The sequence below is a fragment of the Embiotoca jacksoni genome, unplaced genomic scaffold (assembly GCF_022577435.1).
Source record: "Embiotoca jacksoni isolate LCO1_2020_lvr unplaced genomic scaffold, fEmbJac1.0.p SCAF_150, whole genome shotgun sequence".
Taxonomy (NCBI): domain Eukaryota; kingdom Metazoa; phylum Chordata; class Actinopteri; family Embiotocidae; genus Embiotoca; species Embiotoca jacksoni.
Window position 1 is genome coordinate 27,151 of NW_027185286.1, and position 22,084 is coordinate 49,234.

The 22,084-nt window shown below is 42.7% G+C and overlaps 1 protein-coding gene across 3 annotated transcripts; it reads left to right on the plus strand.

The window, feature by feature from the left end:
- Window positions 1–983: 983 nt before the first annotated feature.
- Window positions 984–17,056, plus strand: stm (starmaker). 3 transcript variants are annotated; one of them, XM_069149888.1, is made up of 12 exons: window positions 984–1,076; window positions 2,482–2,540; window positions 3,080–3,097; window positions 3,396–3,428; window positions 4,534–4,569; window positions 6,126–6,161; window positions 6,381–6,440; window positions 11,669–11,698; window positions 12,548–13,654; window positions 14,217–14,273; window positions 16,509–16,566; window positions 16,654–17,056. In XM_069149888.1, exons 1-11 carry the CDS (start codon window positions 1,066–1,068, stop codon window positions 16,517–16,519), a joined length of 1,458 nt encoding a protein of 485 aa, XP_069005989.1. In that variant the 5' UTR covers window positions 984–1,065; the 3' UTR covers window positions 16,520–16,566; window positions 16,654–17,056. The 3 variants fall into 3 exon arrangements, with proteins under 3 accessions (XP_069005989.1, XP_069005988.1, XP_069005990.1); XM_069149887.1 differs by having other exon boundaries at window positions 16,509–16,551; XM_069149889.1 differs by lacking the exon at window positions 4,534–4,569 and having other exon boundaries at window positions 16,509–16,551.
- Window positions 17,057–22,084: the final 5,028 nt, after the last annotated feature.

The window sequence follows — 22,084 nt, forward strand, 5'->3', positions numbered from 1 at the left end:
ACCAGGTTTAAATTTTGTCTGAATATAGTTTAAATCGGTTTTAAATGTGCTCTAAATGCAGAGTTAAACTGGACTAAGTTTAGTTTCAGTGCTACATTAGCCAATTCTGTGTATTGAGCCTGGTTTGTCAAACCTGCTGTGTGATTAGGCTTAGAAACATTTTGTGGGTCGCATTATTCAACATTTATCTTTTCAGTTGTCAATTACATTACAAAGTTTTTAATTACATATGATTCAAATATGATAAACTAATAAATGTGAAGCTAAATCTCCAACACACACACACACACACACTCACACACACTCACACACACACATTCTCACATTCACACGCACACAGACTGAATAAAGGAGCGGTGAAGTGCGACGAGTCATGATGATGCTGTTCAGAGAACTGAAGTGAAGGTGAATTGTGGGAAAATTCGGTAACCATGGCGGCAGGTTCTGGAACGAGGAAGAGTTTTAAATCTAAAGTGTTCAGTAACAGAAGATCAGATGTATTCCAGCATTTAGACCCGTCCTCAAATGGACAGACCAAACCTGATGGATGGAGCAAAGGAAAGCAGTCTGCCGAGAACCTGAGAGACGTTCAAAAGAAAAGTGATGTGGAAAAAGAGAAAAACACGAGCGCGATGTGACTACTTTAAATGAAAATAAAGTAGCATGTGTGTTAAAATAAATGATATGAGTTTATGGACATTTGAATCTCAAACTAAATCAAATGAAAATGACCTCAGGGACCCAGAAGTTAGTCATCCAATCCAAACATTCAACTTTGATCAACACTGTAGAACTGAATGAGCGTATTTAGAGGATTAAAGTGAAGACATGCAGGTGATCAGAGGGAGGGATGACTGGAGGAGGAGGAGGAGTGAAAAGAAGGAGAAGGAGAAGGAGAGGGAAGAGGAGGAGGAGGAGGAGGAGTAGTAGGAGGAGGATATAAAGCTGCTGCCCTGTTTCGGCTGAGTTCAGAAAGTCGACAAACACTGAACATTGGTCTCCTTAAAGTTGGATTTGTGTCGACCAGTGAACAACAACAACAACAACAACAACAACAACAACAACATGCTGCGTTGGTGAGTTCCTCTATATTCTTGTCTAAACTTCATTCAGCTCAGTTTGTTAATTTATTCTCAGCTGCAGATGGAAGACAGAAAGAAACGCTATCACCTGATGACTTTCTGTCAACTTTCCATTTTGGGACTTTAGACTTTTTTCCTCTTTGACATTTCAAATTAAAACATTTTTTTGACTGATTGGCAGGTTTAAACATTTTAAAATTTGTTCAGTAGGGAGCTGAAAACATTGTTCTCCTGCTGACGTCTGTTCAGATTTATGAGTTGTGTGCTGAGAACAAAGCTGCTGCATGACAAACAGTCTTTCACTCTATGAACCTTAAAGCTGTGTGAGCCGGTGTTGTCTTGCAGCTCGTCTCTCTATACGTTGGAAAGAAGAGACGCTTTGTTGTTGCTCCGCGGATGGAACACAAAGAAGCAGTCATTTAAGCCGTCGGGCTGCGGACCGGTTTCACCTGACTGCACCTGAGATTCATGAGCTCACATCCATCACCTCATGTTCCCTTCAGGTTCCATCAGGTTCCATTAGGTTTCCATCCATCCATCCATTATCAATACCCGCTTTATCCTGAACAGGGTCACGGGGGGCGGAGCCTATCCCAGCTCACTTTGGGCAAAGGCAGGGTTCACCTGGACAGGCCGCCAGTCCATCACAGGGCCAACATGTAGAGACAGACGGAAACAAAGACCATTCACACCTCAGGGACATTTTGTAGAACCACCAATTAACCTGAGGTGCATGTTTCTGGGTGGTGGGAGGAAGCTGGAGAACCGAGGGAACCCATGCAGGCACAGAGAGAACATGCAGACTCCCCACAGGAAGGCCCGCATTCAAACCTTTTCGCTGTGAGGCAACAATGATAACCACTGCACCGCCCACCCATTAGGTTCCATCATGTTTCATTAGGTTCCATCAGGTTTCATTAGGTTCCATTAGGTTCCATTAGGTTCCATCAGGTTCCATGAGGTTCCATTAGGTTCCATCAGGTTCCATTAGGTTCCATCAAGTTCCATCAGGTTCCATCAGGTTCCATCAGGTTCTATTAGGTTCCATCAGGTTCCATCAGGTTCTATTAGGTTCCATTAGGTTCCATCAGGTTCCATCAGGTTCCATCAGGTTTCATTACTAATTATGTTTACAAACAAATTATGTTTACAAACCAAATTTATTTGCATGTTCATACAAACTTTGTTTACAAACAAATATGTTTACAAACAAGCTTTGTTTACAAACTGTTTAAAAAATGCTATGTTTACACACAAACAGTTTTTATATTCTCAGGTGTTTGAAATATTTTTCATTATATTTTGTATATTTCAAGACGTTGTTGTGTCATGAAGGAAAATAAGATGCTAATGTGTGTGTGTGTGTGTGTGTGTGTGTGTGTGTGTGTGTGTGTTGCAGGTGTGTTGTGGTGCTGCTCTCTGCTCTTGCTGCTGTTTCTTTCGCGGCTCCAGTCCAAAGTAAGTTGTGACATCATCATTAATCAATACTGTTTTTATGATTAGTACACAATTTTGTTCATTTATAAATTTTATATTGATTATTTACTTCAGTCATGTTTGAGAAATGCTTATTTATATATTTATAAATGTAAGGGCATCAATCACTGTAAATATTTTGCTACATTATTATTATTATTATAATTGTTATTCGTGTTATCATAATTGTTATTATTATTATTGTTATCATTATTATTGTTAATATTGCTATTATTGTTGTTATTATTGTTGTTGTTGTTATATTATTGTAATAATATTATCATTATACAGTTTACAACTCAAACTAATTTTGGTTTATTTGTTTTTTTCGTGTTGTTTTAAAGTTTATTGGTTTTTACTTTTTCCATATTTAGCAGCTGTTGTTTATAATAATATAATTTTTAAATAATATTGGCCAGTTATGACTTTGGTAAATGACAGTATGGTGCAGACATACAAATATTAACAGTGTCGACGATAATCAGTCTCATCTCATGTTTGTTGTTTATTTTTGCTTCCAGAGGAAACAACAGATGACGGTAAACATCAGTTAATCAATCTGTCTTTGGTTCAGTTGGAACTTTGACCTTTAACCCTGTGATGTCACACCCTCTGGTGACATCAAAACCAGTGGAGTCATAAGAAGAGAGGAGCAGCCAATCAAAATACAGCATTGCAGTGATGCTGCTTCAGACTGTAAAGTGCAGCCAGCTCCCCCTACAGGCCGGGGTGGTCATTACAGGGACAACCTGAACAAACCAAACTCACCAAAGAATGTTTACTTTTACATCTGGAGCAAAATAAACGCAACAAATGTGTTTTTCTCTTCTGTTTCAGAAAGAAGTGCAGCACTGCTGGCACACCTGAACGGTAACACACACTCACACACACACACACACACACACACACACACACACACACACTCACACACACTCACTCACACACACTCACACTCGCACACACACTCACTCACACACTCACACACACACACACTCACACACACACACTCACACACTCACCCACAAACACACTCACACTCAAACACTGACACTCACAGTCACACTCACATACTCACACACACACACACACACACACACAAACACACTCACACACTCACACTCACACACACACACTCTCACACTCTCACACACACACACACACACACACACACACACACACACTCACACTCACACACACACACACACACACACACACACACACACACACACACACACACTCACACTCACACACACACACACTCACACACACACACTCACACACTCACCCACAAACACACTCACACTCAAACACTGACACTCACAGTCACACTCACATACTCACACACACACACACACACACAAACACACTCACACACTCACACTCACACACACACACTCTCACACTCTCACACACACACACACACACACACACACACACACTCACACTCACACACACACACACACACACACACACACACACACACACACACACACACACACACACACTCACACTCACACACACACACACACACACACACACACACACACCCTGAAGCAGGGTCACCATCCAGCATCTCTGTATCAGATTCAGTCAGACGACGTTGAGTCCTCCACAGTCTCACCGTCAGCACATCTTCTACATCATAAAAAGCTCCGCCAACTACTACTCAAATTGATTCGGCAGTTGGCGGAGCTTTTTGATCTGTTATCTTGAACTCAAACTGCTCTGTAGCAGGTTTGGTCTGCAGCATCAGATACCATGGTGATGTATCCCAGTAAGAAATGAAGCTTCATAGTCCTGAAAACACAGGGTTAAAAGTTACCATGGTAACCTCCGATCCTGCTTCAGAGGACAGATCTCAGAATAGTTGGTGAATCACAACTTAATCCCAGATACAGGTTTAGAGAAACAGCCCTCAGATGTGTTTGTGTTGATTCGGTTGGTGTTGTTGTTTTTGTTGTTGTTGATGCTTTAGGAGGCAGCACAGATCAGCCTGTGACCGCCCAGCCAGGTAACATACAAGTAATATATGACACACATGACATGACACGCATGTTTATATATACGTCTGTCTCCACAGACACTCCTGAGAGCATAGAACAACCTGTCTGTCTGTTCACCTGTCTGTTCAATTCAATTTTATTTTAATTCAATTCAATTCAATTCAATTCAATTCAATTCAATTCAATTCAATTCAATTCAATTCAATTCAATTCAATTCAATTCAATTCAATTCAATTCAATTCAATTCAATTCAGTTCAATTCAATTCAATTCAATTCAATTCAATTCAATTCAATTCAATTCAATTCAATTCAATTCAATTTTATTTCTATAGCGCCAAATCACAACATAGGTTATTTCATGGCACTTAACACATTAAAGTCCTTACAGCAAGACTTTACAACATTATACAGAGAAACCAACAATTCAACAATTCCCACATAAGCTAGGAGGGAAAAACTCCTCTTTAAGGGAGAAAAACCTCCAACAGAGTGAAGAAAAACTCCCTTTAACAGGAAGAAACCTCCGACAGAACCAGGTTCAGGGGTGGGCGGAGCATCTGTTAACAGAACCAGGATCAGAGGTGGGCGGAGCATCTGTTAACAGAACCAGGGTCAGAGGTGGGCGGAGCATCTGTTAACAGAACCAGGATCAGAGGTGGGCGGCCATCTGCCTCAACCAGTTGGGGTGAGAGGAGAGCAGAGAGAGAAAAGGACAGCATAGAGATAGAAGAGAAGAACTGTTGGTGGAGACGACAAGCGCAGAGCAGAGACATGCAGCTCCATGACGGGACATCTGGAAAAGAAAGAACAGAAACTACGTGAGCGAAGGAACTGAATGGAGACAACAGATAATAATAAGAAACTATGGGAGAGAAAAAGATGGTGTGGTATGAGTCAGTTAAAGAGTAGGAGGAAAGAAAAGAAGCTCAGCATGTAACGAGGTCCCCCAGCAGCCTCGGCCTATAACAGCATAACTAAGGGTTGGTTCAGGTCTACCTGAGCCAGCCCTAACTATAGGCTTTATCAAAAAGGAACGTTTTGAGTATAATCTTAAAGCTAGAGAGGGTTTCTGCCCCTCCAACACAAACTGGGAGCTGGTTCCACAGGGGAGGAGCCTGAACACTGAAGCTCCGCCTCCCATTCTACTTCTGGAAACTTTAGGAACCACAAGTAGACCAGCGTACTGAGAGAGAAGTGCTCGGCTAGGATTATATGGTTCTATAAGATCTCTAAGATATGATGGAGCCTGGTCATGTAGAGCTTTGTAAGTCATCAAGAGAATTTTAAATTCTATTCTTGATTTCACAGGAAGCCAGTGAAGCGAAGCTCAAACTGGAGAAATATGATCTCTCGTTAAATCCCGTCAGTACTCTTGCTGCAGCATTTTGGATCAGCTGCAGGTTTTTAATGAGTAATTTGGACATCCTGTTTGTCTGTTCATCTGTCTGTCTGCTCACGTGTCTATTTGTTCATGTTTCTGTCTGTTCATCTGTCTGTATGTCTGTCTGTTCACCTGTCTGTCTGTTTACCTATCTTTGTATTTACCTGTCTGTGTTTTTCAGTTCCTGTAGAATCAGATAAGACGACTGAATCACCAGGTCAGTACATCATTCACACCGGTTCACACCGGTTCACACATTCGGTTTAGGTTTAGTCTGCAGTAGGTTTAGTCTGCAGTAGGTTTATTCTTCTTTAGGGTTAGTCTGCAGTAGGTTTAGTCTGCAGTAAATCTTTGTTCCCTCTAACTAAATTCTGCTGCTCACCAAAACAGCACAGGACAGCTTCTCTACTGAAGATGATTTCTATTGATTATTTAGAGACGTCAGCCAGTTCAGACGACAACGATGACATAAACTCCATGATGGACAACACTGAAGGTGAGATATCAGCTCCATACATGTCAGTCTGTGGTGATGTTTTATGTTTATTAATTGAATTGAATTGAATTGAATTTTATTTATATAACACCAAATCACAACACAGGTTATTTCATGGCACTTAACACATTAAAGTCTTTACAGCAGAACTTTACAATATTATACAGAGAAACCAACAATTCATCAATTCAACAATTCCCACATAAGCTAGGAAGGGAAAAAAACTCCTCTTTAAGGGAGAAAAACCTCCAACAGAAGAAAAACTCCCTTTAACAGGAAGAAACCGCCGACAGAACCAGGATCAGAGGTGGGCGGAGCATCTGTTAACAAAACCAGGATCAGAGGTGGGCGGAGCATCTGTTAACAGAACCAGGCTCAGAGGTGGGTGGAGCATCTGTTAACAGAACCAGGATCAGAGGTGGGCGGAGCATCTGTTAACAGAACCAGGCTCAGAGGTGGGCGGAGCATCTGCATCTGTTAACAGAACAGGCTCAGAGGTGGGCGGAGCATCTGTTAACAGAACCAGGATCAGAGGTGGGCGGAGCATCTGCCTCCGGTTGGGGTGAGAGGAGTTCAGAGAGAGAAAAGGACAGCATAGAGACACAAGACATCAACTGTTGGTGGGTGGACAATCACAGAGCGGAGACATGCAGCGCCATGACGGACATCTGCAGAAGAAAGAACAGAAACTACACGAGCGAAGGAACTGAATGGAGACAATAAGAAGAAACTATGGGAGAGAAAAAGGTGACATTAATGAGATGTGATAGTGAGATATGAGTTATAGAGATTTAAAGAGTCCGAGGAAAGAAGCACAGTGCATTATGGGAGGTCCTCCAGCAGCCTGGGTCTACAGCAGCAGAACTGCAGGCTGGTTCAGGTTCACCTGAGCAGCTCCAACTACAAACTTTATCAAAAAGGAAAGTTTTGAGTGGAACCTTAAAGCTCGAGAGGGTTTCTGCTCCTGAACACAAACTGGGAGCCTGAAAACTGAAACTCTGATTTATATCCTGCTGGTGGAAACTCTGGGAACCACAAGTAGGCTGAGAGAAGATCTCTGTCAGGATGATGTGGTTCTATAAGATCTGTCAGGATGATGTGGTTCTATTAGATCTGTCAGGATGATGTGGTTCTATAAGATCTGTCAGGATGATGTGGTTCTATTAGATCTGTCAAGATGATGTGGTTCTATAAGATCTATCAGGATGATGTGGTTCTATAAGATCTGTCAGGATGATGTGGTTCTATAATATCTATCAGGATGATGTGGTTCTATAAGATCTATCAGGATGATGTGGTTCTATTAGATCTGTCAGGATGATGTGGTTCTATAAGATCTCTGAGATAAAATGGAACCTGGTCGTGAAAAACTTTGTAAGTCAGCAGGGGAATTTTAAATTCTATTCTTGATTTCACAGGAAGCCAGTGAAGAGAAGCTAAAACTGGAGAAATATGATCTCTCTTGCTAAATTACATTACAATACATTAAATGTCTTTTATCTGACGCTTTTATCCAAAGCTACTTACAATAAGTGCATTTCAACATGAGGGTACAAAACCAGAACAACAAGAATCAAGAAAATACAATTTCTTCCAGAAAGCCAAGCTACAAAGTTCGATCAGTAAGTTCCATTTTAAGATACTAAAGTTCTACTGTTCAAGGTAAAGTCTGAAGAGGTGTGTTTTTAGTTTGTGATGGAAGATGTACAGAGTTTCTGCTGTCCTGATGTCGTTGGGGAGCTCATCCCACCATTTAGGAGCCAGGACAACAAACAGTTGTGATTTTGTAGAGTGTTTAGCTCAGTGAGGAGCAACAAGCTGATTGGTAGAAGCAGAGCGGAGGGAGGGGCTGGGATGTAAGGTTGAACCATGTCCTAGATGTAGACTGGACCCGATCTGTTCGCAGCATGGTACGCAAGTACCAATGTTTGGAAACGGATGCGGGCAGCTACTGGTAACCAGTGAAGGGAGAGGAGGAGGAGGAGGAGGAGGAGGAGGAGGAGGAATGGAGTAGTGTGAGTGTATTTCGGGAGGTTAAAGACCAGTAGAGCTGCGGCATTCTGGATGAGCTGCAGAGGTCAGATGGTACTTACAGGTAGACCTGCCAGGAGGGAGTTACAGTAGTCCAGACGTGAGATGACCAGAACCTGGACCAGAGCCTGGACCAGAGCCTGGACCTCCTTCTGAGTGGGAAGAGGACGTATTCTCCTGATGTTGTGCAGCATGTATCTACAGGAACGTGTTGTTGCAGTGATGTTGGCAGTAAGAGAGAGTTGACTGTCGAGTGTCTCTGAGGTTCTTAGCAGTCAGGGTCGGGGATAACAGAGTTGTCCAAGGTAGTACCGTCAGTACTCTTGCTGCAGCATTTTGGATCAACTGCAGGTTTTTAATGAGCAATCTGGACGTTCTAACAACAAGGAATTACAATAATCCAGCCAAGAAGTAACAAACGCCTGAATTAGTTTTTCTGTGTCACACTGAGGAAGGATTTTCCTGAATTTATTAATATTACGTAGATGAAAGAAGGCAGTTCTGGAGATTTGCTTTATCTGGTGGCTAAAGGACAAATCCTCATCAAAGAGGACTCCAAGGTTCCTCACACTGGTGCCCGAGGCCAATGTTCCTCACAGTGGTGCCCGAGGCCAAGGTTCCTCACAGTGGTGCCGGAGGCCAAGGTTCCTCACAGTGGTGTTGGAGGCCAAGGTTCCTCACAGTGGTGCCCGAGGCCAATGTTCCTCACAGTGGTGCCCGAGGCCAAGGTTCCTCACAGTGGTGCTGGAGGCCAAGGTTCCTCACAGTGGTGCTGGAGGCCAAGGTTCCTCACAGTGGTGCTGCAGGCCAAGGTTCCTCAGAGTGGTGCTGGAGGCCAAGACGACATCATCCAGAGGAACTAAGAGATCAGAGAAAGAGTTTCTGAGGTTTTAAGGACCAAGTACAATAACTTCTGTTTTGTCTGAATTTAGAAGCAGGAGATTGTTGGTCATCCAGGCCTTTATGTCTTTCAGACATTCTTCAAGTTTTACTTACTTATTTGTTTCATCTGGTTTTATAGAAAGATTTAGCTGCGTGTCATCTGCATAACAATGGAAGTTTATGTAGTGTTTCCTGATGATATCTCCTCAAGGAAGCATGTACAGTGGGAAAGTATTGGGCCGAAAACTGAGCCTTGTGGCACTCCATCACTAACTGTAATTTGTCTGCAAGACTCATTGTTGACATGGACAAACTGAAATCTATCTGATAAGTAGGATTTGAACCAGTCTAATACAGTTCCTTTGGTCCTCATAACATCTGCAGATCTCTGTAATAAAATTGTGTGATCGATCATATCAAAAGCAGCACTGAGGTCCAGAAGAACAAGTCCATTATCTGTGGCTGTTAGAAGATGTTAGTAACTTCCACCTGTGTTTCTGTGCTATGATGAACTCTAAAACATGAACATCTTCAGAAACAGATCATTCCTCTGGAAATGAGCACAAAGTTGATTCACAACAATGTTTTCAAGGATTTTAGAAATAAACGTCAGGTTGTAAATTGGTCTGTAGTTTCCTAAAACAGCTGATCAAGAGTCGGCTTTTTAAGTGAAGGTTTAATTACAGCCACTTTAAAAGCCTGTGGTACATAGCCGGTTACAATAGATAGGTTGATCTGATCTAATATGGAAGTATTAATTAAAGGGAAGACTTCCTTAAAAAGTTTAGTTGGGATGAGATCTAACAGATAGCTAGAGGATCCAGATGAAGAAAAAATTCTAGTTAACTCAGAGAGCTCAACAGGAGAGAAATGTTCCAAGTTTACATCTGGTCTTACGGTTGCTTCCGAGGCTGCTGTTGCTTAGCAACACATCAGTGACAGTAACAGGAAGGGTCTGCCCGATTCTCTCTCTGATAGTGAGACTTTTATTGGTAAAGAAGTTAATGAAGTCATTACTGCTGAGAGCTGAAGGAATAGAGGGATCAACAGAGCTGTGACTCTTTGTCAGCCTGCTACAGTGATGAAAAGAAACCTGGGGTTGTTCTTGTTGTCCTCTATTAATGATGAATAATATAAAGTTCTGGCCTTACCAAGAGCTTTCTTATATAATATTAGACTCTCCTTTCAGGCAGGTGAAATTCTTCTAAATTAGTGGAACTCCATTTCCTTTCCATCTTTCTAGTCGCTGCCTAGCAGAGCGTAGTTCTGAGTTGTACCATGGAGACTACTTCCTCTGGTTCATGACTCTCTTCTTCAGAGGAGCGACATCATCTAGAGTTGTAGCAGAGATACTGCAGTGTTTTCTACCAGATGATCCACTTGTGTTTGATTAAAGTCAACGTAGCTGCTTTAACACACCGTCATCGAAGAGGAGAAACATGAAACTGCTTCCTTAAACTTGGACACATCATCATCAGACAAACATCTGCTGTGATGGGATTTATTCACACATGCTGTCCTCCATTACTGGAACTTCACATGTTAATAAAAAGTAGTCCGACAAAACAGGGTTTTGAGGAAATATGATTACATTTTCAGCAGCAGATGGAGGGTGTGGTTACCACAGTGAGAAAGTTCATTTACATGCTGAACCAACTGATAAATGGCTTCTGTAGATGTAAAAAAAAAAAATAAAAAACTGAGGACCACCAGAGACCAAACCAGTCTGTCTGTTAGTGTATGTCTGTGTATACTGATATGTATACTGATCTAGATGGTATTTACTGAAACTAGTACCACTCATACTGATAATGGCTCTGCTACTGCAACTTACATTATTGTCAATGACAACTATTGTTTCTACTGCTTGTACACCCACTACTATGATAACTACTATGACACCTACTTGGTACTTGTACATACTGTTACTAGTTACAACTATTACTGCTGCCACTGGTGATACCATGATACTAGTACTATGATACTAATACTATGATACTAGTACTATGATACTAGTACTATGATACTAGTACTATGATACTAATACCATGATACCAGTACTTATACTGTCTCCACAGAAGCAGCTGAACCTGCTGAAGTTAATGTCATTTTTTATGTGCCGTCTGGTTTCTTTCTTCCTTCTAGCCTTACAGATGTTGATGTTGTCAGATGTTGTCCATTTCAAGACTTCTGTCTTCTGACAGTAAAACAACTGAGTGAGACTGAGAGGAAGAAATGAAACCTGAGGAAAGAACGAGAAATTTCAATTCACTAGAAACATAGAAGGAAACAGGTTTTTGTGTTTTGTTTTTCAGCTCCGTCAGAGTCGGCCGAGTTAACTGAAGGTCAGTGTTGTTTTATTTGACATAATGTCTCTGTTGGATGGAAAACTGAAGCATTAAAAACAGGACTCATTTAGCCTTTTACCCTCTTTGACTCTGGGTTGGTAGAAAATGTTATTATATTGTAGTGATATTCATAATCAGGATGTGATTAACATAGAACCATAGTTATTATGAATAATATAAGGAAGTAATAAAACGTACAGGCTGAATTAAAGGCCCGTCTCTATGTTAGCTATGTAAGTATGATAGAGGTCATGTAGGTGTGACACCTGAGAACATACTACATGCTAGGGTTCATGTGACTACAAACATTTACTTTCTACTTGTTCATGTTTCCTCTATAGATGATGAATGATAAGCGGTCCTGTCATTATGGGGACGTTTCTTAAATGTGTTATTCTTTAAAATCACTAGATCACCACTTGGTTTCCAGCTTTCACATCTGCATTTTTAGTTTGTAGATATAAAGTTAAAAGTTTTTCAATGTGATACTGTTGATCATTTATTAAGGCATCTCTTCAACATGATGACATCCTGTAGAGACAAACGTGCATCACATGACCTCCACAGTCACAGCGCTGAAACCAGCTCATATGGTTTCAGATGTGTTGAAGCTCGGCATATGTTTGAGCACCTTCAAAATAAAAGCACCAGTGGACCAGCTCCTGCAGCTGGTTGGAGGATAGACAGTTAAAACTGTTATGAAAGCAGAAGGAGGAGTCCTACATTTAAAACACTTCTCTGTGTCCAATGTTTTATTTACACAGGATTCAGACTGACCACAGATTACTCAGCCTCATGACGAACATGATCAAATATTGATAATCGTTACATATTTGTAATCCACAGATACTAAAGATTCTGCAGTCGTAACAACAGATGACAGCGCTGCCACTGACGACAACTCTGAAACTGAAGGTGACGCAACCACAGGATACAAGGAGGACGAAGGCCTCGATGATGACAACATGCCAACAGAAGATGAAATGGAGGGCGAGGATGCTGGGAGTGAGGAGCCGACAGGGGAGGACATATCCAATGAGGAAGGAGATGAAATCAGCGAACAAGAGATTTCAGAGGAGGAAGAACCAGAAGAAGGTGAGGAGGATGAGCCTACAGAGGAAGACAGCAATGAAGGCGATGATGACAGCGTGAATGACAAGGCGGACGGTGAGACTCCAAGTCAGTCTGACAGTGACGGCAGTGATGTGGACAGCAACACTGACAATGAAGATGCAACTGATGAAAACAAGGAGGACGTTGAAAAGGAGACAGAGGACACCGATCATGATGACTCTGCAATAGAGAAAGAGGAGACTGATAAGGAAGATTCTGCAAAGAGTGGAGAGGTTGACCAGGATGAACCTACGAAGGAGGATGAAGTTGACCAGGATGACTCTGATGACTCTGATGAGTCTGATGAACCTAAAAAGGAGATTGAGGTTGACCATGATGACCAGGATGACTCTGATGACTCTGATGAGTCTGATGAACCTAAAAAGGAGATTGAGGTTGACCATGATGACCAGGATGACTCTGATGACTCTGATGACTCTGATGAGTCTGATGAACCTAAAAAGGAGATTGAGGTTGACCATGATGACCAGGATGACTCTGATGACTCTGATGACTCTGATGACTCTGATGACTCTGATGAGTCTGATGAACCTAAAAAGGAGATTGAGGTTGACCATGATGACCAGGATGACTCTGATGACCAGGATGACTCTGATGACTCTGATGACTCTGATGACTCTGAAAAGGAGGTTGAGGTTGACCATGGTGAACCTACAAAAAAGGAAGTGGACACTGATCACGATGAGGAAGACTCTGACATGGTGGAGGTGAGCCAGGGTGACTCTGCAACAGAGGATGAGATCAAACAGGAAGTCTCAGATAAAAAAGAACCAGAAGGACCCGGAGAGCCAACTCCAGATTCTCTCGACTCCCCTGAAGGTAAATTGTGTTTCATGACCTCATGTACTTTATCTTTAAGAACTTAAATGTTCAGGAACAAGAAGGTTCAGATACAAACTAGAAATCAAGATTCAAAAATTAAAGGTCATAATGAAAGATGTCCAGGTGAAGAATTCAACTTAATGCCAATTGAAAAATATCAAATATCAAGATAGATATTTAAAATAATAAATTAAGATTTCAGTGATAAAGGTCCAGAACTGAAAAGTGAAGATAGAAAACACCACAAAGAATTAAAGAATCAAGATTTAAACTTCACCTTCATCATCTTAAGAATTGAAGATGTTTATGTTGAAAATTTGGATGGTAACTGAGCTACACCTTCATCGGCCGACTTGAAGTGGTCCAGAAAAATAATTCAAGACGAACACGAAGTGAAAATAAAAAGAGAGTGAGAACTCTGAGTTTCTCAGAATAAACAAGGTCCAGATGACTGATTTGGTTCCAGAAGTTAAAGATCATGAAGTCAAATCTCTGCATTAATCTCGGAGAAGCGACGTTGCTGCAGATTTTCATTTTCATCATGTTGTTTCTGTTGCAGCGACACCTGCTGACCGACCTGACCAATCTGATGACTCCATGCCCATCGCCACACAGGGTAAAGTTCCTCCTGTGATATCACACTGCCTTATAGCCAATCACATTTGAGATCACGGGTTGTTAGTTCTCAGTCACCCTGTGGGTCCGCCACCTGAAGGGATGGGCATCGGTGGCAGACTGGGCCAACCGGTCCTTCCAAGGCTGCCTTACTGCAACCGTCTGTTACTCAGACAAAGACTCTGGCGGCTGTTTGTGCACATGCAGCAAACAGCAGTCGAGAGTATTCAACCTGCCTGCAGTCTGTTAGGGGGGCTAGGGTTTTGAGTCCTCGAAAGGGAACCACCTGGGGGGTCTGTGGTTCTTCTCGGGGACTTCAGGGCTGCATCCTTACCCACTGCTACGGGTACTGATGGAGGTGGTACATCCCATTCTGAGGGTAACAGTGGAGAAACCTGGAGGGGTGATGATGGACTCCTGGGAGAGACACAGATTATTCATAACAAACTCCATGTTGGAGCATGAGGAGGTTCTGAAGTTCATTTGGTACAGGTACAGGTAGGCTCATTGTTGTGGTTGAATCTTCTGATATGTGGCCGTATGCATTGTTCACTGGTGTAGAGATGAGCCGATAGATCCCAACATGAGGGTGAACCTAGGTGTCTGGGAGGGACCCCTGTCTGGGGGGTCGGGACCTCCCACCTCCAGAGGAGCGTCTTACACATCCAAAGGGAGGTTGGGCATCCAAGTGGAGCATGTTGACATCCTTCACTATTCACTAGTGTTTGAGATCAGAAGAACCTGCTGGTGGACGTGGGGGTGGGGGAAGTCCTCAGGGATCTTCTGAAGCAGCAGACCGGTACTGGCATACCAGCAGGAGGTGGGAGGAGTATGGAAGAGACCAGGGAACAAGACTTACCCGAGGCTGTTCTCGGTGGGAGGGTGACTAGACATATCGTCAGGCAGCGGAAGCAGCGTGTTGAGACACTCCTGAGCTGGACCAACAAGGGTTCTGTTGGAGAGTCTAAAGCCTCGCGGGGACTGTCATCATGTCTCTGAGGTTGTTAAGAAGCACCTCCCTGGGTGGATGAGATGCTAAAGGCTTTGGCTTGGTTAACATGCCTCCTCAATGGGACAAGGAGGTTGGGGACAGCAGCTGTGGACCGATACATTAGGATGGTGGTTCCCGTAGAGGGTGCTCCTAATATCGAGGTGTCAAGACTCTCAGGCTGAGAAAACCAGCTCCGGCTGACTGTCGAACCTCAGATTCAGGAGGACCAATGAGGATCCGGTCCTGGTCGTACAACAGATAACCAGCTACCCTTAAAGGCATGGAGGACTCTTTGCTTTCCAACACAACTGTAGTTGTGTTCATATTCTTGGCAGAAAGTCAAACACGTTTCCGGTGGGTGTCGTCCACCAGCAGGTCGTCACCAAGTCACCAAGTCTGTTTATGATTTGAATGGACCGGATCTCAAAGGATGATGTCATGACTGTCAGACTGTCATGTTCAACATGTCGTGGGGAGGTCAGCACCTCAGAGTCTGCGGGTCGGTGAATTGTTCCTGAAGCTTCAGTATGTCGGGTCAGACTGACAGGTGATTCGGTGCAGCTTCAGCAGTAAAGCAGGAGTTGTATCGGACTGTTTTGGTAAAGACAAGCTGAGTTGGAAGGTGAAGCTTTCGATGTAATGGTCGGTCTACGTTTGAACCCTCACCGATGATTCTGATCTTTGGGTCATCAGTGAGTTTCCTCTGCAGGACTCAGTCTCAGAGACAGGGTCAGGAGGTCTGAGGAGAACCGCTGCCTCTTCAGTTCAGGTGGTTCAGGTTCTGATCAGCATCCTCTCGGACTCCTCCCATTGAAGGTTTCTGGACCCGTCCAGCTGGTAGGAGACCCCGGGTCGGAACCAGAACACACTGGAGGGATTATAGACCTCATCTGGTCTGGGAACGCCTCGGATCCTCCAGGAGGAGCTGGAACATGTTGGAGAGGAGAGGAGAGGAGAGGAGAGGAGAGGAGAGGAGAGGAGAGGAGAGGAGAGGAGAGGAGAGGAGAGGAGAGGAGAGGGAGGTCTGGACTAACTTGGTCCGCCTGATACCACCGAGACCGGACCGGGTCATAGGAGCAGGGATAGAGATTAACCAAATAAACTGGATTCAGAGTTTTTGGCAAACTGGTATCTTGTATCTCTGAGAGAAATGTGAAGGGACACGAGGATTCTTTAGCTTATTTTTTATTTAAGGGACAAACTGATGTAAAACTGTCTGTTTAAATCTGTCTTTTGTCCTTCTAGCGCCAGTGTAGATGCTCGGCCTCTGGATGCTCAGCGGCGGCAGGTATCATCACACGATGTAATTACTGAACACCGATCGAGTCATTCCAGTCCAACATCAACATTAATAGTTAAGAAACTGTGTTTGTGTCTTGTTCCCTGACAGAAATAACCCCACCGTCCCCACAGTGGAATACAGTTGCCATGACAACAACGATCCATCAGCTTCCTGTTTGTTTTGACTCCCCAGCCGGCTCCTGATTGGCTGTTTGTGGCTGCTTTAGATTTCCTTAATGATATCAAACAGAAATGTGTCGTCCACCAGTCGACTGTCTGCATCTCTGTGTCCTTTAACCTGTCTCACTGTCTTCCTGTCTGTCTGCAGAACCATTAAAACCAGCTGCTGATCTGAGATCTGCTCTGTGTGTCTGATTTCACGCATTAACGTGTACATACAGACCATCGTTTACATCGCAGACACTATTGACTTTTTTTTAAAAGGAGATGAATGACGAGCACTCATTGATTGTACACAGAGAAACTGCTAATAAAGTTTGAACTGTCAGAAACTCACGAGTCGTTATTTCAATGTTGTTTCTGTGAACTATTTATAAAATTATTTCAGATATCGATCTTTAATAAACTAAATGTGTAAATGTTAAACTATTTCTTAGGTTAAATTTTATAGAGACAGTTTGTTTTTTCTTTGAGGAACATTTAGAATAAAACTGGAGATCACCGATGACCTGCAGTGTGAAGGTCACATGACAGATGGAGACCGCGGAGGGCGTCAAAGTTTGTCTAATATTACTGGTTCACTAAAAGGAACATTTATAATTTATAACAACAAATATGTGAACGTGTCCAATATTTATTCTAACTTCTCATATCAAACATATTTTACATGTCATTGGTTGTTAACTATGTTGTTCTTGGTCATCTATTTTGAATGCAGCCTGCGGATCCATAGGTTAGCATAGTTAGCATTGTTAGATAAGACATTAATAAACATTCCTATAACCAACTTATTTCATCTTTGGAGATGAAGTGTTCCTGTAGGACAGAAAAAGAAAAGAAGCTCCAGACACAAATGTCTGTGAAAAAAAATCAACTAAAATGACATGAAGTCTGTCAATTAACCCGTTTTTTTTTTTTTTATCTTTCTTTTCTGTTTAGTTCATAAATCAAACAATAATTGAGAAAAACAAAATAAATTTCCTGGAAATCGTGCCTTGGACTGACTATTATTATTGTCTGTAAGTTCAAAAACCAATGACAATTAAAACTGCAAGCAGTGATGTACGGGCCCTTGCACTCCGGCGCGCCGCCTCCCCGACGTGCAGCGCGCGAGGGACCGCGAATACCTGCTTAAAGTTGCCGTTTGGCCATGCCCACTCGCGACTCCACTAGAATACGAAATGTTTTGCTGGGAGACATATGTGTATCCACTTTCATGAATTTTTGAATATGATAAAACCTCCAAAAAGGCAAATCACTTTACGTAAGAAGAAGAACGTCCAAGAACAAGAACATTTTTACGAAAAACAATAGGGCTTTCGCACCGATGCCCTAATTATAACAATGATAATCAACTAATTTGAAAAAATTCCTAAAAAAAATGATGGAAAAGACCAATCAGGGTTGGAAGCCAGAGATTATTACAACCACTTTTTACTAAACTAAAACTACTATATGTAAAATTTCAGAAAAAACACAGTGTGCAATCCTCATTAAAATCTTCAGTGCTACATCTTTTTTTTCTATTTCTCTATTAATGCACATTTTACCAAAACTGGACATTTATTTTGAAAGACAACTTATTTCTAGTAGGTCAAACCACTGCAGTTATAAATATCCAGGAAAAATAATTCATAGTTACATTTCTCGTTGTCACCCAAAAAAAAGACATAATTTATCAGATAATAAAAACATCAGGTTCAATATCACTTCAGACTGAAAACAACATTTTTAAATAAAACTTCATAAAACACAGTTAATACATCAGTGTCCGAAGCTCCGCCCCTCAGGTGTCACCTGGAATCACATGACTGAACAGAAACGTGTCACGGAAAACATCAGTCCGTGCCCTCGACACCTGTCAATCAGCATTTAGTTGCTACTTTGGACCTGCGTTTTCACCTGTTAGGTGGGCGGGGCTTCAGTTCCATAAAGCATTCTCTGTTTTACAGGAAACCACGGAGAGCCAGTCGGACCACATTCCTGATGTTTTCACGTTTTCATGTTCTCACGCCAGCCGCTGTTCGTCATCATTCTTCCGTGTGTCAGGTTTGCATTCACACCCTGCAGCACATTCTCCCAGCACGCTTCCCGCAAAACATTCACCGCAACAAATTCACCGCAACACGGTCACCGCAACAAATTCACTGCAACACATTCACTGCAACACATTCACTGTAACTCCCATTTACCTGCAATCCGTTCACCAGGTTTTTCTTGTTTTTCTCAATTTTCTCTCGTGGTATCTCACCTGTTGTGTCACATGTTGTCTAACCTGTTGTCCCATCTGGTGTCTCACTTGTGTTTGGAGTTATTTTTGTTATTTTGTATCTGCTGTCTCACTTGTTGTCTCACCTGTTATTTTACCTGATATGCTATCTGGTTGTTACTTCCTATTGCAGCTCCAATCATCATTTCAACCAATACTTCCACATTTGTTCATTTCATATTTGACAATAACGTAAAGGACTGTTAGGCCTGTTGATGCTGACACCTGCAGCTCATTCCAGGTGAGTTGGAGGGGGCGGAGCCACATTCCCTTGTGCCACAGGTTGGTGGTGTGGAAGGCTGACTCCAAGATGCAGACGATGAAGTTTCTCTGAAACGATGAATGAAAACTGACCTGCAGGTCCTCAGAGGTTAACTGACTCACACACACACACACACACACACACAAACCAAGTGTGTATGTATGTATGGGGGGGGGGGGGCTTTCCAGATAAAGGGTGTTTGTTTCAAAAAGAACCCTGATTGGTTAATGGGGGTCGTGACCAAGGCCGATGGAGCCTGACATGACTGTGTGTGTGTGTGTGTGTGTGTGTATGTGTGTGCGTGTGGTGTGTGTGTGTGTGTGTGTGTGTGTGTGTGTGTGTGTGTGTGTGTGTGTGTGTGTGTTTTTGTGTGTCATGTAAAATAAAACTGTGTGGAGGTGAGTTTCACACGAAGGCAGCTGATAGGTGGATATCTGTGAGAAGAGATTTACCTTTACCTGAGACACACCTAAGCAGAGGATGAGGAGGAGGATGTTGGTGAGATAAACATCAGTGTGACAATTCCCCCTCAGAGCACGTTGAATTTAAAGGGTTCTTCTTCATTGTTGCTTCAGTTTGTGTGTCTGATCAGCGGGTTCTTACTGCTTGACTCAGCGGGTTCTTACTGCTTGACTAAGCGGGTTCTTACTGCTCGACTAAGCGGGTTCTTACTGCTCGACTAAGCGGGTTCTTACTGCTCGACTAAGCGGGTTCTTGGTGCTCGACTCAGCTGGTTCTTACTGCTCGACTCAGCGGGTTCTTGGTGCTCGACTCGGCTGGTTCTTACTGCTCGACTCGGCTGGTTCTTACTGCTCGACTCAGCGGGTTCTTACTGCTCGACTCAGCGGGTTCTTACTGGTCGACTCAGCAGGTTCTTGGTGCTCGACTCAGCGGGTTCTTGGTGCTCGACTCAGCGCGATCTTACTGCTCGACTCAGACTGTCCCACAGCTCTTGGTTTCAGGATCAAAGTCCAGGTGAGTTCCAGTCATTCAGAACTAAGCCGGACCTTAAAGTGCCCCTAATTCCTCTTCTGGAACTGATCCCAGAGTCCAAACCAGCTCCAGCTCGGTTCTGGTTTCAGGACGCTCTGCTGCAGATGGATGCTGACTCATGTTCTGCCCTGATTCCCACGGACAGCAGGAACTTCACTTCAAAATAAAAGCACAGAAGGTCATCAGGTTTTCAGACACACAACACACACAGACACACAACAGACAAATAACACACACAGACACACAACACACACACAACACAGACACACAACACAGACAGACACAGTAGAATAGGAGGCAGAACCGTCATCTTTCAGATCTATGGGTTCCTGTGGAACCGGCTCCCAGTTCTGGTTCTCCAGTGGAACCGGCTCCAGTCCTGGTTCTTCAGTGCAAGAGGGAGAACAGATGTTAACAGATGTTCTCCACCCCCGGTTCTGCTTCTGTTGGACGGTTGTTCCTGTTTAAGGGAGTTTTTACTTGTTGACCTGTTGGTTCCTCTGTGATGTTCTAAGGTTCTGTTGGAAGAACTTTACTATGTTCGAAGCTTTGAGGTAACATTATAAAATAAGATAGTGTCACAGACGTGTTCTTATCAATATTATTTTTTAGCGTGTTGATGGAACGTCACGGTTCTGTCTCACAGTTTCACGTGTTTTTTTTTCTCTCTAACGAGAATCTCTCAACTTTCAGCTGAACAATACGAGTCTGTTTTTAACCAAGACGTTAATTAGAAGTGAAACCTGAGGAGAAGGAGAAGAAGAAGGAGGAGGAGGAGGAGAAAGAGAAGAAAGAGGCAGGAAGAGGAGGAGGAGGAGGAGGAGGAAGAAGAGGTGGAGAGATGTACATTAATACAGTTTAATCTTCTGTTGTTCATAATAATAATAATAACAGTAATGTGTGTGTGTCTCTGATCGTGAACTAGAACCCAGGTTACAGTCGTAACCGCCTACGTTTCCTTTCACAATCAAAATATTGTTACCAGATCTTTTCAGAATAAAGGAACATGGATCCGTGGTGACTGGGGCTAACCTCTGATTGGTCCTTTTTTTTTATTAAACTGTCAATCATGTTGTTTTCTACAATTGCCAACTAAAAAAACATAAAAATATATTATAAATGTGTGAAATTTACTTTATCAAAGGGTCACTTGAAACATATGGAACCGAAATAAGTTATTACTCTGTTTACTTGCAGCTCACCTGGTGGGATAACGGAGGACACGTCACAGGAGGACAGACAGGAGGAAAGACAGGAGGACAGACAGGAGGACACGTCACAGGAGGACAGACAGGGGGACAGACGGGAGGACACGTCACAGGAGGACAGACAGGGAGAGAGACAGGAGGACAGACAGGAAGACGTCACAGGACGACAAACAGGGGGACAGACAGGGGGACAGATAGGAGGACAGACAAGGGGACAGAGAGGAGGACAGACAGGAGGACAGGGTTAGCATCACTAACAACAAACAAAAAATGAAACACATGATTAGAAATAAAACATTTTCAGAAATTACAGATAATTGATCAAAGTTCACTGAAATAACAAACAACCAGTACATCCTCTCCTGCCCCAGTGCATGATGGGGTGCCCTGCAGCATGGATATACACACTGAAAAACTTTAAAGTAACAGTAGTATCTATTCAATGTTGGGGAAAGCAGTAAATGCAGTATTCGTAGTATTTGTACTTACTGTTAGCAGTGTTTGTAGTACATGTAGTTTTTATTAGCAGTAGTGTTTGTAGTATTTGTATCTTTTATTAGAAGTACTATTTTTAGTACTTGTAGTTTTTATTAGTGTTTGTAGTATTTGTATATTTTATTAGTAGTAG